Raw genomic sequence first — 18,769 nt, 5'->3', positions numbered from 1 at the left:
ACAAGGGAACTGTAAACAATAAAATATTCTAAAAGTTTTTCTTTCAGTGAGCTAAGAAAATAATTAAAATTAATGTATTTGTTTTCTTTTACATTTGATGCTTCCAATTATCAATAGGGATTAATCTGAAACACCAATCAGCTTCTCAATGTTTGGCATTTTTTCAGCATCCTGAGCAGTTACCTAATCACAACATTAGAGAAAGTGAACCAGGAGAATGTTTTCAACCAGCTAAAGCGTTAGCAATCATGAAGAACTAAAGCGTGCTGTGCATACAGAGCTACTGAAAAAAAATACAGAAATTGGTAGCAGTTAAGAACAGGTAAAATTAAGGGACAGGATCTGTGGGGAATAGCGCCTAAATGTGCATATTGCTGGGTACATTTGCTGTCTGTTCTAGTCCTTCCCTTGAGTTTTACAGTAAGTGCATCCATATGGCTACATAACTGCATGTTTCTGTAATTGCATATTTCTTGATACAGCTGAGACATTTGCATTTATTGGTCAATATTGAATATGAAGCTGGAAAACTACTAAGCAAAGGTCAAGGAGGATTTGTCAGGGAACAAGACCCATCTTGAACCAAGGGTTGGTGAGTGGGTAGAGCCAAAAATTGAAGAGCCACATGAGACTTGTGGCTTTCTAAGAGTGTGATGAGGCTATCGCAGTTGGAAGCCCATTAGGTTTATAGCATTTCGCAGCTCTGGGCTAGGGGAGAAAGTATACTATGGAGACAGTATCTCCAGTGTACGTTGTTCAGTGAAAAAGACTGTTTTAAATATCTTGATGTCCTGTAGAATTGTGCTGAAATGGTGTTCTGTTTAAAAAGAAGAAAAAAAAAAAAGAAAAGGGAAAAAACCTCTCTCTTTGAGTCTCTCTTTTCAGTAGACTGGATGTGGTCACTGAAGCAAACTTCAGGCAATGCCTCAGAGATAAATGTGTACATTTTATATGACTCTGTTTCTGTGGTGGAATTTCACAGAGATTAGGCTAATGAACTGATCTGGTTTTAGACACATACTGTTAGGTGAGGTGTTTTATTAAGACTTTTAACTGCAAATTAAAGGTGTGCTAGAAGGGCAATTAAAGTCAACAGAAAGAGTTTTATATCGCATCCAACCAAGGATGACCCACATTGTGTTGTACCTATCTCAGCAGTAGAAACAACCTTGGAAGACAAACAGCAAGAGAAGTAAGTAATCTTTGTTGAAGCAGCTAAGCTATTGGACATCAAATATTCTCCAGTTTATTACTATAGTTTTAAAGTGCAGAATATCTTTTTGTGGATGTATGCAGGTGATAAAAAAAAACATTGTTTTTTAATAAAAACTGAATTTAAATACTGCAGGTGTTTGGTCTGTGTTGGATAATCGATTTATTATGAGCTTAATTACTATATCTGTTCATAGAATGCATCTGAAGCCTTGAAGTAGAATAGAAGATAGGATACCTTGTTTTGGGGAGGTTAACATTTTTTTGTACCCAAGTTTTAAAGAAAAGAGAGAAGTTCTTCCTTCCAATAATTGTGGCAGCTTGTGTAGAAGTATTGTTGTGGGGAACAAACAGGCAGTCTTGGCTTCTGGGAAGCTCTACTGCTAATCTCACTGTGAGGCAGATTTGCACATATATGGCTAACAGCAGTTTCTGATGTGGTGGTTTGTTTTTTTTTTTTTTGGTTCTTCCTTCAGTTACAGTAGTCACATATATTGTCCAAACAAGTCTTCATTATTTTTTAAATTTTAAAAATCCAAGATAAAACTAACTGTTGTGTTCTTGTTCACTGTATTTCTGCTTCAAGACTCCCCTGCATGTCTTCCACCAAATTGGGAAATTCCTTCAGTACTTCATGGTGGGTGAAAAGGATTGTGCAATGTTTGCAAATCTGACTTGCATGGTTTTATGTCCCTCTCTGCAATGTAACTTGGCAATTCATCTTGCAAAAGTTTGCAGCACACTCAGTCCTGAGTGCTGTCTTGGCCCCTCATCTTTCCCAAAGTCCTCTCCTCCCAGTCTTCTGTCTCTAACATTAAGAAAAAGGTTTGAGAATGTTTTATTTTTGACCTGTTCTGTTATTCTACTCAAATATAACCTACTCAATACTTATACCAAGCCACATGAAGGACCAATAGTTAATGAAAAACAATTTTTAATACTACACTGTCTTATACTCAGCCAAACATGACAGGGAGCTGATGGGTGTTTTGTTTCTCAGCAGCTGAGTGCCTCTACTGACCATTTCGCAGCTTGGTTTTAATGCTAGCCCTTGACTTATGAAACTCTGAGACTGGGCTACACCTCCTCTTTGGCAATTTGTAGAAATCAGATAGCTTTGCAAGTAGCCATGAATAAAGCAGATATAAAGGAAGATATGTTGTACCTCCAGATAAACTACTTCCTATAATGTGAAAGTATAAGACAATGGGGTATTTGGTTAAAAGTGCTGTTTGCGTGGCAGCGACTCTACATCCCAGGTCTCCTGATTTCAAAGTAGATTTTAAGCACTCACCCTGCACATGCCCTTGGCCTGTTGTATTTAATATGGATGTGCACATTCGTATGGAATAGTCACCTCAAAGCACGCTGTGCTTTCCCGTAGCTGCTCTGGGTGTGCAGCATAGAGCACTGCTGTGCCCCTGCCTGGTAAGGCCTGAGGCAGCTGATGCGGGGCAGCCCTGAGCTCCAGGGGTTAGGCCTGCGTTGAGATAGTCTGGAGTGAATGATCTACGGGATTAAAAATAACCTGCTAATAACGGTGCTCTTCACTTATCCAGTGTATGTATTTAATTTACCTTCTCCAGCTGCAGCCTGATAGCCAGAATTTCTACTGAAAGTAACTATGACAATTTTTCAATAGAAGAAAGGTGATCCTTTTGAAATAAAGGTGTGTGTCATGGTTGTAGCATTATCTAGACTTCTAAAAATGCATATATGAGAGAAACTGAATATGAATGCAAGTATGTAATCACCCTGTTAATTTACTTTCAGCTAATTTTGCTTCCCATAAGTCACATACACACTTACACAAATGGCAATTTTCATTCATTTCTGTGCCAATATTTAAAAGCAGAACGTTACAGTGCAATCTCATTACTACGGCTTTATTGATTTATAAAATTACACTTTATTACACTAATCCATATATTAGAAAGAATAAAATTTTGCATAGTTACAGCTAAGGTCTTCTCACCAAGGAGGTACATAGTTTGCTTTTTCATCAGTAGTTCACAATTTAAATTAGTGGATGTCATGCTGTTGGACTCCATGAACACAAGATTAATGGCAAACTCATTAGTTCATGAAGTTTAATCTTCTTGGTGGGTGTCCCACCTCATGGGAAATGAGAGGGATTCAGCTGCAGGTGTCTGGTGAGGTAACAGCAATCACTCAAAGAGCGGAATCCAGAAGGCGAGCTGCTGCTATTGCGAACCCAGGAACATTTATTATTTATGTTTTATCTGATGCCAGAATACTCTTTTTATCCTTAGGAGAAAGCAAATGAATGCTCTGAAGGACATATGAAGAGGTTGTAACTGCATTAGCAACTGCCACACTGCAGCAGTACCATGGAAGGTACTTTCCCAGGTGCTGCTCTATTTGAATATTTAGCACAGATCCTTAAACGGGTCTTCTTAAAATGTCTTTCTTGGAGAGTGTGGCAGGTTTTGTATCCTTCCAATCATCAGGTAATTATCAGTTCCTTTTAAACTGATATTGCAGTGGAGAGCAAAATGCCTCATACTGAATTGGCTTTGTGTAGCCATGGCATGGTGTTTAGCAACACATACAAACGAGCTTGCAACGCCCCAGTGCAGCAGCAAGTTATTTTTGTCCCTTTTAATCTGTTAGGCCCTGATCCTGATGTGTAGGGTTTCCTAAATCCCATTGATTTCTCTAGATTTAGGCTCCTGAAGTCCTTTGAGAGCCTAGGTCTGGCAGATCTTGTGCTATAAAATGGAAACAAACCCACTTTCTCTACCTCAAAATGCTGTAAGGATAAATGTGATGAAGATTATCAATGTTCTTATTTGGTGGCAGGGAAGGCCACAAATACCAAAAATAAATTTAAAAGGGACAAAAATAACTTGCTGCCTGGAGGGTACACAAACTCTGAGCTGTTGCTGTGTGGCTTGGCTGAATCATTTCTCCAGGGAGGCTCTAGGCAGTCAGTACTTTGAGAAAAAGGGCCAGAGAGATGCAACTGGACACTGTGCCTCAGAAAGGGGGAGAGTGGCTTTTCCGTGCACTGAGGGTTGACCTGGCGTTGCATGTGTGCATGGCCGGCACAGTCCTTTGAGCAGGAGGGGATCCTGGCAAGCTGCTGCTGTGGATTTCAGCTTTGGCCACTGAGCGTTGCTGGAAAGGCTGGTGGAGAAGGAGATACTGAACTCTGTGTACAAATCCCTTCCATCTCCCCCTCTAGAAGAAAAATTACTTTTAGCCACAGTCACAAAATGCATTTCTCTGCAATGTGCCTGTAGAAAGACAGGTTTTCCTTGGTCAGCTGTTTTCTGGGTTTAATCAGTCATTACTGCTGACCACAGTGACAGAAATTTGTTTTTAGTACTGCAGTTATCTGTGTGGCCAGGAAGAGTCAATCGGCATCTGTTCCTGCGCATGCATCATTAACAGAGCTGTGAATTAATTTCTAGCGACAGACCACATTCTCCTTTGGACTGAATTTCTACTCTGCCACTGAGACACTTTGAATGCTTGTCACGTTCTTGTGGTTTATAGGTATCAAGTCACTGGCTAGAGAAGGGACAGACAACATTTAAAATCCCAGAATGAGCTTCCTGAGTTTCAAGTTTCAGGAGAAAATTGTATTTGTAGGTTGAGCATGTTTAGCTTGTAACAGACCAGGCCTCTCTGAAACTTCCGTATTTTCATGCAGTTACAACTATAAATTGCCCCTTACTCCTTACCATAGGTAAGTGGAATCACACATGTGTATAATGGATAGCATAACAGGGTCAAAATACAATAACTTGTACTGCTGTTGAAAAAAAAACAGTCAGTAATCTTAGTTTGGATAACCTCAGAAGTCAATAAGATGAAGTAGTTCTGTGTGCAATGTTTTCTTACAGATAGGTCACACTTTATTTTTTGTTAATATAGATAAGGCCATTTCTGATGCTGTGCTGCAGGTAAGTTCTGCCTTAAGCTTGGCTGCTAATCAGGTTGCCTCTTCTGGAGACAGACCTGGTCGTCCCTGACTTTTCCCTTCTGCGCTTGCCATTAGCAGATCTGCGAAGCTTGTCCTCCCTTCCAGTTATCTGGCACCATAGGTGCCAGGTGCAGGAGAGCCAAAGCAGGCTCTCCAAATTATCCTGTGACATGAGGGAAGAAGGTGACCTCTAAACACTCTGCAGAGGGAAAGAGGGGCTATTTTCCTAATATGTTTCTTCTTTGGCAGCTGAAGATTTTTTCAGTGTAGGTGATGAGAGCAGTCTCTTCTTGCTGAATGACAAAAACATCAGTCGCCAAGAGCAATGGCAAGACCAGCATCCTTCCTTCTAACCCACTTGCAAACAGCTTCTCAGCAAACCCCCACAACAGCTTTGTGGGTCAGCAGCACCCCTGTAAATTTCTCATTAAAACCTTATTTATTACAGCTCCATTCACTGTTGGTAGCCACCAGTGACTTGAGTTTGTATAAAATATGGTGTAGGAACTATATCATTACTTGGAGTGTGCAACTCCCACATTATCTGTCATTTTAAGAAAAGCTGATCAGTAGAGATGAGAAGCAAATGACTTGTGGTTTGATCAGCTATATTTTGGTGTCTCACTGGATTATCACTGCCAAGCCAGTGAAATTGGATAAGGAGTCTGCAGGAATCGTTGCTTTGCAAATGGGAGATGTAGATGTTCTGCACTTGAGAAGTCAACTTCTAAATGACTTGGTAGGGGCTGTTTTGGTACACGGTAACAGAATTACTGCTCGAGAACTGCTTTTGGTTTAACAAGAAAATAATTGAAGTGACTGTGGCCGCTTTGAAGTCTTATGTTTAGCTTGCAATAAGCAAGATTCTGATTAACTTAGCAGCAGGGCATTAGTGGCTATTAACAGCTTAACATGAGGCCCTGGTAGATTGATAAGGACCTAAACAGACCCTGAATCACATATTAACAATCTGGCTATACTATAATTGAGACTTGTGTTAGGTAATTGTCAGCGTGGTTGGTAGGCAACACAACAGTAGCAGCTATATTTAAATGGGCACTTAAATTATTCAGAAAAATAGTTGATAGTCATCAGTACATCTGAGCCACAGTCCAGTTATTGTAGGCATGGATGACAGGCTTTAATTTAGTTAGCTTAAGTACAGCACTGGGCTCTGCTTGGGCAAACTCACCTGTGTCTAGAAGCAGTTTTTCAGGTGGGCTGCCCAGCCCATGGTGAGATCCCTTTTCTGTGGGGCTAGTGCATTAGTGATGCATGAATAAACTGGGATGCATCTAGCTTAGGTGTGATAACCAAACCAGCAGCCAGGCAAGCATTTCACCTAACATCTGAGCCACCCATGTTATATGTAGTTTTACCTCCCCAAACCAAGAGAGAAGGTAAAACCTGCAACGCTAACCAGTAGCCTTATTTTTATTTATTTATTTTCTTAAGTCTGCTGTGGTTTCAGAAGATTTGAGCAATTCCCCTGTGAATTTAATGTCTCTAACTAGTTTTATATGTTGTAGGACATTCTAGCCATATAAGAGTGAAAGTTTATGAACCATTAAATGTGAAGAAGGAGTTGTTAACCACTCGGTTTCTCCTCCAGTTCCTTCTTGTTGTAGCATTAGCAATTCTGAGCTAGTCACACAGGGGGACATAGCTCAAATTAATTAGCTAAATTGCTACCTAATGGCAATAAGATTTGATGCCACTTAATATTTCAGTGCAAACATGGCAGGCGGGTTAACATATTTAAATACGATTGGCTTGCCTTTTCTAGTGGAGTATCTTAACTCCTGTTTGGGCCGTCTACAGCACTCATTGTGCTCAATTAATTCTGCCATTAGCAGTGATCTGACCTGCTATTAGCTCTGATAAAATGTGCAGTCATCTCCATAGCCCTCTCCTTCAATGATGACCACCCTGTGGTAAGGATGCTGAAATGCAGTTTAAAGGGGGAGGGAGGACACACACACACTATGCTTTGTACATAATTAAGTCACATTAATGATGGGAGACTTAATTACAATTTGGAGTTTATCAGCAGAAAGCTCTTAACGGTCGCTTGCAGCCTGCAACGGTGTTGGGCTGTGCACACACGTGCTGCACAGTAGTCGAGCAGTTGTCTCGGGCCATGGACAGGCTCCCAGTGGAAGGTGCCGATTATTCTTAGCGTCCTGTGCCTGGGAGAAGTCATCGAGTTTGCTTTACGCGCCTCTTGGTTTTCTTTTCTTTCCCCCTTTCTTTCCGCCCGCCCTCTCCCCCCACCCTCCTTGTGAAGCAACCCTTCTGGCTTTGCTGTAAGTGTGGTTTGTAATCATTGTACACATCCCAGATGGTTCATGAAAACTCTTTGAAATGCCATCTGCCAGGCGTGTGTCCAGCCGGCAGCCTGTCATTCTGCTACAAGAAAAACGGAGGCGGGTTTTCCCTTCCCCCTGCCTTTCTGAATTGCATTCAGTAACACTTGCTCAGATGTGAAGCAGGATAACAGCCCAAGCATCTGCAAGCAATCTTTGCTCTAGACAGCAGCATGGAAAGTTGTTGGGTTTTTCGCCTTCGCCCAGATAAGATATCCTAACCAGTCTAGTTTTTATTTTCCCTCTGTTTGTTGCTGAGGACCGACGCGAGGTGACAAATGTTATCTCTGTGATGTAATGTTTTTCTTTTACGCAGCGACTTGGCATTTCTAATGCATTCAGCGTGTGTTGCAGGCAATCGTGCTGATAGCAAGCACATCTGCGATTTTTCGACTTGAACATATTCAGGAAATTAAGAACACTGAGATGAAACAAATAGATCCATTAAAATGGCTCAGAGGAATTATGGCAGAGATATAATTGTCATGTCAAATAGGCAGCCAGCACTAGTAAACTGCTGACTGCAATTTCACCGCTATAAAAATTCAGAAGGAAAAAAAAATGATTAATAAATACTCTCTGTGGGAAGATGTAGATAAAGAAAAGAAGAAGGCTTTAAAAGATAACGTAAAATGAGTCCTGAAGTTCCCTGATCTTTGTGTCTCCTTAATGTGTGTTGTCAGTTACTGGGAAAAAGTATGTCCCGATCTTTGTCATTCGGCTCGTGTGCCGCATGGCTTGGGGTGACGTTTGACTGATGCGTTGCATGAGGAGCACTACAGAGTCTAATTCTCACTTCCATTGTGCTCCAGGCATGGGACAGCTACAGCGCATTGTTGGACATACTTATTGCTTAGGCTTTTCATTCTTCGTCCTTCCCTCTCACGAGCCTGGTTTAGGAGAATCAGCCAGTGGTCAACAGCCACAATGCTCCGCTGAGGGTCCTCACAGCCTGAATGTCCACAGCAGTCGGTGCTCAGGGTGGAGATGCTACATCTGGGCTGTGACCCTTCATGCCAGCTGCTGGGTGCGTGCGCGCTCCTTGTGTGGCAGGGAGGGACCTGTGTGGACATTGCCCGCTCAGCTTCGCTGCCTGCCTTGACATGGAAACACAGGCACTCGGGCAGCGAGGGGCATGTGGTGCAGGTCCAGTTTTTCTCTGGTCTAGATCTGTGAAAGACATCTGTTAGAAACTACTCTGTAAAAATCCTTGTAGTCTTACTGTAAGGATTCAAGAATACAAAGAATACAAAATTGGATCTTTTCAAATAGGAGAGAGTAATTCTACTAGTAGGGTGAAGATACCTGTCACAATTTCCATCCCCTTTTTTGCTTCTCCTCCTCCTGCTTTCACCCATTCACACAGCTCCAAGAAAATGAATGATGGAAAAAGCACAGGAATTTATAGACTTATCTGGAGGCTGATGGTAAATAATAAAAAGAGAGAGTTTCTATTTTGAAAGAAGAGATAGAGGATGTTAGAGAAAGTGGATGTCTATCAAGGAAATTAATCTAGTGATAATCTTTCAAGGGTGTCACTCTGTCAAGACTGACCTCTTGAACAGTCTCTCAGATGAATAGGGCATAAGCAGACTTTCCGCTTCCCTGGCACTTGAGGAAAACATTTGCCAGATGCAGGCATGGTAAATTTATGCTCTTTCAACTCCTGAGAGCTGGAATCTTCCCAATTAGTTTCCAGAAGCTCAGCTTCTTTATACTTTCTTCAGTCCTTTTATAGAGGGTTTAAGAAATTGTATGCACTGAGAAGGCACTGCCCAGGGGCTGGAAGAGTCCCACAGAAGTGAGAAATCATGCTTCATTAAATGTTAGGTATGGTTTCCACATCTCTAAAGTTATTCCCAAACCAGCAGATTGGTTGCGGCCACAGCACTTGAACACCTCCAACTCTCTTAACACTGCTCTTTCTGCTAAAGTTAAGTTTCCTGTACCATCAAATCTGTCATTTATATTTAATCTCAGATGTATAGACTCCAGCCATCTCCTAGCCTCCAGAGTCATGGACAATAAAGGCTATTGAACAGAAATCGATCCCAATCAATTAAGCTGTGCTCAGTGACCTAAAATGCAGTGGCCCAAGCTATCTTAGCAAAAAGTCATGAAGTGATTCATCTTGTACCATGCTTCAGAGGGCTGTAAATTGGTCAGAAGGGAGAAGAGTTTCAGAACTGGCAGAGTAGCAGTAACAGTACCCTGTTCTCCATGGGTACTAGTTAAATTGTTGAGTTCTGGAGAGATTCAGTGTGGATTATTACTCAAAAGAATAAGTATTTCTTGAACAGGAGTGAGCTTATAGGTGAGCTTCTGTCAGAAGAGATGGCAGGTTGTCTTTTAGTGAGCATGTGTGAATGGTGAATCAAAGCTGTCTCACAGTGCTTTTTAATGTGGAATAAAAAATAGTAGCATAAATAGAGATAAAATATTAATAAGAAATAAGGGAGAAAATGTCTTTATGATGTGAAAGAATATTTGGTGGGATAAAGAGATGCAGAAATAATGGAAGCTAGAAATAAGTTGCCATATCTGAGAATACAGATTGAAATGTTAGTGAAGTTGAAGTATGAGGGACTGTGCTAATAGCAGGAAGGTAATTGCTGGTATATTCCCAGATACCAAACTCTTCCAACTGTGTTTCTGCATGTGATATGAGAGATTTCTTTGCCAGAGAGTCTTTCTGAGAATATCAAAAACATTGTCATTTGGTGGAACAACTGGTACCGCCAGCTCAACCTGTGATCTATATCTTGTCTTGTTTTGACATGGGTTCCTGACTTGTAACTGTACTCTTTCACACTGCTGTCTGTGTAGCTCACAGAACTGTATTTTACAGATACTGTTGTATCTTTTTGATCGTTTTTTACTGTCCCTTTTAACTCTTGATAAGAAATCAACTATATTAACATGCTAATTTTTCCTTTCAGGCACAACCCGCCCTCCAAGAGAAGGAGAAGTGCCTGGTGTGGACTATAACTTTCTGACTGTGGAGGAGTTTCTGGAGTTGGAGCGAAGTGGGACCCTTTTGGAAGTAGGAACTTATGAAGGTATGGAGCCACGGGCAGTGGAAAAGCACTTCAGATAGCTGTGGTAGGACACCAAACTTACATCACCCTCACTCAAGTTAACCAGCTCAGGTTAGGACCTCATTTTCCATCATAGTGCTCTACTTCCCTTTTCTCTCTGAGAGAGGGAATTCCAGTATTGCTGTGCTTTTGTCTTTTCCTTCAAGTTAACTACGTCAAAAGATTAACATGAGTAAGCCAGGAAAATCCAATACGAAATCCAGTAACAAAATACTGAGGGAAGACAGCGTGGCAGTGGGTGAAAAATGCATGTATTCTTTGTATCTGCTATGGCTCATCTCCTTGTTCACTTTTTCTTCCCTCTTGCTGTCCCTCTTTCTCTTCATCTTCCCTAAATACACATCCTTCATCACCCAATTGTGTCTCACTATGCAGCTACATGATGCACTCCTTTTGGCCTTCTTTTTTCTTCTTTATTCTTGGGTAATTACTTCTAACTTGGGTCATTGTGTTGATCCTTTTTACAGCACAGCTTTATAAACAACAGCACTGAGACAGCCAAGGGGCACTGAAATGTCACCAGGGTGAGAGCAGGAAAAAGATAGCTTTGACTCCCAGAGAAATGCAAGGCAAATTGGCCATATTTAGGTACACAATAGGATTTGTGTAACTAAACCTGCAATCTATACCTCCTTTAAACTGAAAACTCCTTTTGGGGTAATTTTTGGGTTTTGGGCTTTTCTTTCTTATCCCTGGAGAATATTCAAATGTACCTCTCAAGAAGACAATGAAAAGAAATACGTTACAGGTTTGAAAGTCCTTCCAATGTACTTCAGCTCGTTCATGTCATATTTCCATTTGCAAGAAGTTAAATGGGTCTTTTTGTAATTACGAGAAGTTGAAAAAGCCTTATTCTTGCAGCCATTAATGAGAAACATGAAATACGTTTAAAAATATGAACTACACACAAATAGCCGATAGTCTTTGAAAAATAGTCATAAAGTATGAACAGAAAAATTGTGACATGTGGTTTTGGTTTTCAAGTTCTAAAAAAAAGTTCTGAAACACTGTTTAGTCTACTTCTTTAAAAACTCCCTTGTAAGGTCACCTTTAAACCTCGCACTTACTCCCAACTGCAGACAATTGCAGTGTCAAACCTGGTTTGCATGAAGATGCTAAATGTGTAATTTGGTTTCACTCTTCCACCTCTGAGCTGATTAGCTCCATCAGCACCAGTGCTAACGTTCCAGCAGCAGCACTTCTCCAAAATGAGCTTTTTCCTCTCCATGTTTCTAATTATAACACTAAATTAGTTTTCTTTGTCATGGTGCTTGAAATAGATCAGCTGAACGGCCTCACCATTACTTCCTGATCGTATTTGTTCTGGTGACCTTTCCACTTGGAAAGACAAAATGGGTAACTGTAAGCTGGCTCCTGGGACATGCTGGGAATTAGTTTTCAGGAAATGCTGTACCCATCTGGGACAGTTGTAACATGGTTGTTTCATTGCTTCTGTGATTATATGCAGTAGCAGCTAAACTGTTTATTTTTCATGGGTTGCTCTTTTGAGTTGCTGAAGATGAGGTTGATTTCTCATACGTCTAATGCGTATTTCATTTCTGTGGGTGATAGAAGTGTCTGAACTTTAAAGGAATAATTTGTCAGAAGTGCTGAGAAGCCTCTTTCCCCATTGACGCTGGTGCATAGCGGTTCTGGAGAGCTGGCCCATGGAAGAAAAAATCAATAAGAATAAAGCAAATAATGATGATGCATGTGTGCACATATGCATCAAGACACATTACTATTTGATTGTAATGTGAAATAAATAAAGTTCATTTTTCACTTACAGCTTCAAGAAATTATTTTGCTGCCTTCCGAGATTTCTTTAATGGATTTGTTGTACTTTTTTTGGAAATCTTATTTTACAACTGTATTGATCAAGACATTGTTGATCTTGATTAGATCTTGGAAGATGATGTGATTCAGACTCAACGCTGCAATCACCAGCTATTTTGTCTATTAAAAAAAAAAACCAATCTGCCAAAAAACCCAAACTACAAAGTAAGTTAGACTTCTAATGTCCAAGTCTTTGTTGTTGCCCAGCTTTATAGTCTTAGATTAATTATTGGTTTATGCTGCCTTTTTTTTTTTCCCTAAATGTACCACCATGATGAAGTTGATTATATTTTTGACCCTGCCAGTGATGGCTTATTCTAAACCAGAGAGATGGAACCCAACAAAAGGAAATAATCTTCTATTTCTCTCTGAAGAACAATGAAATAATACCTTTAATGCATGTCTTTTATTATTAATAACGCTACCTATTGTACCGAGTAGGAGGCAAACAATTGCAGAGATAGGGTTGCTTTTAATTACAATGTGATTAGGTGATTTAGAGATGAAGGAAGGGGAATGCTCTGAAATGGAGAGTAGTGATGATGAATGGGGAAGTCTTCATGTGCCTGGCAGCCACAGGCTCATGTGGCTCAAGCAGGCTGATGGTTTGGGGTCAGGGTGGTCCCAAGGTCCTTTCTGGCCCTTAGTTTGTAAGCATCTGCATGTGGTGGGGTGGGGGAGATGGATGTATGCTCTGTATTTCTGTGCTACATTTCAGCAGCTGGAGAGGAAGTCTGACCCAAATGATCAAGATAAGGCTTTGGCATTACTGGATGACATTTGTTTGCCTCTTGAAGGCATAAAGCCACCGGAATACTAGCACTATCATTGGGAAAAACCTTGCGGGAGAAGACATAATACAAGCATTTGTTTAGTAACAGTTGCTGAAGAGAACTTCTGGGGAGAAAGATTAGAAAACAGGCAGCCATCAAAAGAGGGGTAATACACAAGACTTTGATGCTGATACGGATACTATTGATTTGGAAAGAATAAAGAACAAGCAGAAGAGAACAGTTGGAAATCATGAAAGAGTAGGAGAGTGTTTCAGGTTTTGAAAGAACAACCTGGGTTTTGAAAGAGCTCTAATTGCCAAGAGAGAAACTGCAAGCTGAATAGGACAAAAAAGGTGTTGCCTACCTACTGGGCTGCATAATGTCATTATTATTTCTTCTGGTGCACTGCAAATAGGTTCCTCTGGGCAGTTTTTGATTCACATCCCAGTGAATGCAGAGCAGGCATGGCAGCTGCTTTCCTGGTCACCTCCCTGTGTGTTCTGCACCCAAAATGCTCCAAAAGTGGTGATCAGGTGGGATGGGATGTTTGAAAGTCTTAATTCCTGAGGTTTTCAGTTCCAGTTTTAACATTCTGATTTTTAACCATAAAGCCTAGAAACTTATTCTTTTTTCCACTAATGAAAGGTACATGTTGATCACATGAATCCAGGAGCTGGATCTGAAATCCTGGAAGACCAGTCCAGAGCTGTGATGCTGCACCGATATTGGTGCTTTTTGCGCCACATGCGTACTGGTAAAGCTGCACACAACATGCTCAAGCCAGTTAGTAATTCCCATTGACAATACTCATTAGGAAGGAAAAATCTTTTTAGACTGCACATTATCTAGGCTTTCTGGTGGACAGGAAATCATGATAATTGTAGTCTCAGGCGTTTATTTATTGCTCCTTCAGGGCATAAAATACTGACGGATGCATGGAAGTAATTGTGTAGGTTACTAATTATTTAACAATTACTTTTGCATTTGAATTGTGGGCTCTCACAGGGACCCCAAGGGAGGGCTGTTTTGGGCAGAACCACAACTTCTAGATTTTAATCCTGTTTCTTCCCCAGCTGCTGAGTGGCCCTGGGCAGATCAGGTAACTGCTCTATATACTTCCGGTGTCTGGCCTAGAGAATATTAAAACAATACTTACTTCTCTCTTCATTAATATTTCAGCAGATATCCTGTGCCTGCAGTTATCTGCTATTACAAATAGGAGGGAGAGAGTGGAAGCGATGGTATTTCAGAGGGCTGGGGGAATGCAGCAGTGGGGATGGTTGCTGTGCAGAGACACATGGGGACATTAGCATGGTGGCTAAATTTTGAATGGGGATGGCAGTGTCGCCAAGGTCTGGCAAGACCTGTATTAATGAATGCCTGCCCAGCACTTAGTGATCCTCAAAAGAAAAAGTGCTGCACTTTATAACATGTGAAGGGTTATTACATTACAGCGTATTATTGTCAAGGCGTCATCTTTCATTCTCAGGACAAGTGTTATGTGATTGCCAAGAGAAGTAATAAGTAATCTGCATTAGTCTCATGACTAAGATGTAATGGGGTGACTTGCTAACATTTTTAAAGTGTATAAAACTATCTACTGTAGACAGGGTCTCCGATTGTGGTACTTAAAGAGTGTAATAAATTACCTTAATAGTGCAGTTAGAATTTCAGCTGGTGTATTCAGCAACATGTTTCAAATCAAGATGCCTTTAGCCTAATTTATCTGATGTGCTAGGTCTCCTTGGGTTTCTCTGCAGCAGCCTACTCCCCCAGCTACTTTAGCAAAATGGCTGGATTTTCTTTACTGCCCTTCTGGTATTTTTGCAGCCTGTGGGTCTTGCTAACTTGGTGCAACCTTGAAATGAGAGCTGTGTCTGTGGCATGCAAAACGTGACAGGAAGATTGGGCGAGTAAGGGTGGCAGATGCTGGGGATGCCCATGCAGCGGAACAACATGTTCCGCTTAATAAGATAAGATGCGCTTATTATTGTCTCCATACTACAGATTGACTCAATAAATCATAATGGCTCCGGTAGCACCATCACCATGTATCATGTCAAATATCCACTTACTAACATCCATGCACTGCAGAAAGATTCCAGTTCTATCTTTGGCTTTTATACTTTGCTTCCTTTTTTCTTTTTGTTATTTTTTTAAACCACTAGTAAGAAAAAAAAGACAACATGTTCTTGTGTATGTGCATGATTATCAGTCTTAAGCATGAGTGCTTCTTCACTGAAGTGTCGTCTGATAACAATGCTTCATTCTACAAACAGCTAAAGTGGTAGTTGAGTAACTCTCTAAAAGCAAATATTCAAATATCTGATAGGGTTTTAGAGTGGTTTTGAATTTCCTATGGCATTTCTGATTGGCTTCTCTCTGTGCACTTTCAATAACACCTTTTTCAATGTGAGCTCTGTCTGAAATTGTTCATTAGCAATCTGCTTTTCACTGGTTTTGATGCATTTTAAAACACAAACCCTGGGGGAAAATGTTGTTCCCAAACACCTCTGGCAAAAAAAGATATAGTGAATTAGTTGCTTTTTCCTAAGTTAGATTTCAGGTTATTTTAAGACATCGTTTGCTCTCTAACCACACTCTGATGTGTTGAAGGCTGCTCATAGTAGTCCATTGATAGATGGCAGCCAGGCACATTTCAGCATTGTTTCTTGGTACTGGATGTGCTCAGGACTGTCTCTAGAATTGGCTGCTCCTCACTGGTGCTGCCCAGCTCCTTTGCAGCTGGGCAGCCCTTCTGTGCCAGGAGACAGCCCAGCCTCTGCAAGCCACGGCATTTCCCTGCCACTGCGGAGCTCGCCCCGCACTGCGACCTGCGATACGCACGTCCCCCTCCTTCCGCAGAGGGAAGGCGTTAATGGGATGCATCCTCGTGGTGGGAGTATATATATAAATATTGAAGTATTTGCAAGAAGAAGAGTTTGCATTATTGCAATGGCTTAACATAGCATTTTATTGATTCCTACAGCCTTGTGCTAGGTAAGGGTGTGTTCCAGCTGCTTCTCCTGTGTTCTCTGTACATGCCATGCACAAGCACATGCTTATTTATGTTTCCTGTGAATTTTTTTAATCTATTTACATGTGGATATCACAGTTGCTGTAATACAGCTGGGCTCAGGAAACACCCTGAGCTTCCACAGCCATCTCATGCCCCATGCTACCAAGGTCTTACTGCTTATGTGTTACTTTAAGTATCTTTGCTTTGTTTTATAAATTTTCCAGGCATTAAATATGCTTGGACACAGCTGTACATGAGTGTTAACAATACCATGTGGCAATACCTAGTGATGTCTCAACACAGGAAAAATCAAGAATAAATGAGACTGACTTGATCTGTAGGTAACTTTCTGCTATGCTGTCATTGCCTATAAGGACGCTAATTGGAGTATATGTTAAATTCCAGAAATAAATTGAAATGTGCATATTTAACATTTTGACTAATTTAACAAGAAACCCAGACTGATCTTTCAGTTAACCTCATTAATAACAGCATTATTAACTTATTAATAACAGCAAAAATTGACACAGAATCTACTGTTTAAAGCAAATTGGATTTGCATATATTATAGGTTAATTTTTCTGAGATCTCTTTCCTTGCTTATGTTTTGCTTCCGATCCAGATGCTGTATCTGTGGCCTCCTCCTGGTTGCCTGGATACTCTGAATTTCCTCAAGGCAATTGCTAATCAATGTGCAGTTGCAGCTAGGTGAATCCCACAGACAGCAGCCAGATCTGTCATCTAAATGTAGAAATCTGTGGCAGAATGTGATCTGGGAAGAGAAAAGACAAAACACTGTAGCAGGAGCTCTGCTCCCAGGAATCAATCCATCCTGTGCTAATCAGACACAAGCACTCTTGCTGGATTAGATGAGCAGAAGCTCTTCTGCTAAAATTAAGGGTCAATTGTTTTGGTTCTTAAACAGTGCAAAGACAAGCTGCATCTAAGAAAAGAAAACAATTACATTAATAATTACATTTAAACTCTTTGTGTCAAGACCTTGCTTAATTTTGCTGCTTATCTTCAAATCTCTTTTCCAAAATACCCATTTACATCAATACAGTAAGCGCTGAACTGCTTTTTAAAACATGAGCTGTTAATGGAGTCCTTGTTAACACAGAGTGGTAGCTTTGAAGATCAGATGCACTTCTTGTGGACTCAGGGTCCTCTGTGCTACACAGAGGCTTTTGAGTTTCTTGGGATTTTTATAATTGCAAAATTATGCCTCACAGTAGGCATCAGTAAATTCAGAACTATGAGGACTCTGCTCAGCCCTTTCCTAAGAGACAAATGCACTCCCAGTCTCAGGCCTAAATCTCTTCACACCATTAAAACAAGACAAATTCTTCATCTCTCAGAGAAGAGAATAGCTACTGCAAAGCCAACATCTACAGATTAAAGTAACTGAAATGTAGGGTTTGCGACAACATTCTTCAACTGATGTTGTACCATTAGGATTAATGCTCAAGCGCATGCTTGGCTTTGCACTCCTCTGCCACCTCTCACCTCTCCATGTCAGCTCTTCCGCCCTGTCCCCACCCCAGCAGCCTCCATGGTCTCATCTTCCCTCTCTGCAAGGTGAAACACCTACTTTTGTATTCATTCCGCTTTAGACCCTTTTAGATTGTGTCTCTCTTCTTGTGCGTTTCTACCCGTTCCAGAAACAGCATCTTGGATGGATAGAGTCCTTTCAACTTGAATTGAATTGAATGGTGATTGGCAAAAGTTTTCATGGATTACCTTCATAGTTATTTTACTTAAGGGTAGCTAACTGGTGTATTTTTGTGAGTTACATTTCAATTTCACATAAACAGCTTAAGGTTGTCTGTGAACTTACTGCCCCTCAGGGGAATATTTAATAAGAATGTTTTGTTATTTTGAAATACAAGACAAATTTTCCATTACCACTAGGTTTCTAAAACTTAAAAAGAAACTCTTGGCTGACAACATTGCTTTAATTCATAAGCTGCAGGACAGGGTAGAAGCTGCTGTAGATTGCTTTCATTGATTATGATCACTGTGTGAATTGGCAGAGGAAGAAGTGTTATGATGATGAGGACTTGTCTTATTGTTGTGATTAGCTGTTACCAAAGTCTAATTACTGTGCCTGATGCTAAAATGTGTGAGCTGCTGACACTTAGAGATAAGGAGGTGAAAAGAAATCAAGTCATTCCAAATAGTTATTCTGGGTTTTTTTTTATTATTATTGTTATTTTTGTGCTCTTTCCTGAGTGGCGCTTTAGAGTGCATGGATTAGGTCATGGCTTTGACTGCAAAAGCTGCCATCACACTTAGGTTGTGGTTAAATAAGTTTTAAGCACCAAGGGACTGAATAAAGTAAGGGTTAGTAAAAGGTGATGACAAGGAGTTCAGTTAATGGTGTGTGCATCTGCTGAGTGAATGCATTGTTACTAGCTATTAATTCAGTTGCTGTAGGCAGGATCCCAATATGATTGAGAGGAGAGCAATGCTTAGAAGCCCGGTTCCCATAGGAATCAGACATGGGGAAGCGC

General features: G+C 40.7%; 1 protein-coding gene across 26 annotated transcripts in view; it reads left to right on the top strand.

Moving 5' to 3' along the window:
- MAGI1 (membrane associated guanylate kinase, WW and PDZ domain containing 1) overlaps positions 1-18,769 on the top strand; it is a 355,964-nt gene that overhangs the window by 253,808 nt on the left and 83,387 nt on the right. For all 26 annotated transcript variants that reach the window (XM_074879067.1, XM_074879066.1, XM_074879065.1 and 23 more), the window contains one exon: positions 10,470-10,589. In XM_074879067.1, the coding sequence (XP_074735168.1) occupies positions 10,470-10,589 (120 nt within the window). The remainder of the gene's footprint in view (positions 1-10,469; positions 10,590-18,769) is intronic.

Source organism: Strix uralensis, chromosome 10, assembly GCF_047716275.1.
Source record: "Strix uralensis isolate ZFMK-TIS-50842 chromosome 10, bStrUra1, whole genome shotgun sequence".
Taxonomy (NCBI): Eukaryota; Metazoa; Chordata; class Aves; order Strigiformes; family Strigidae; genus Strix; species Strix uralensis.
This window is presented reverse-complemented; position numbering and strand designations above follow the sequence as displayed.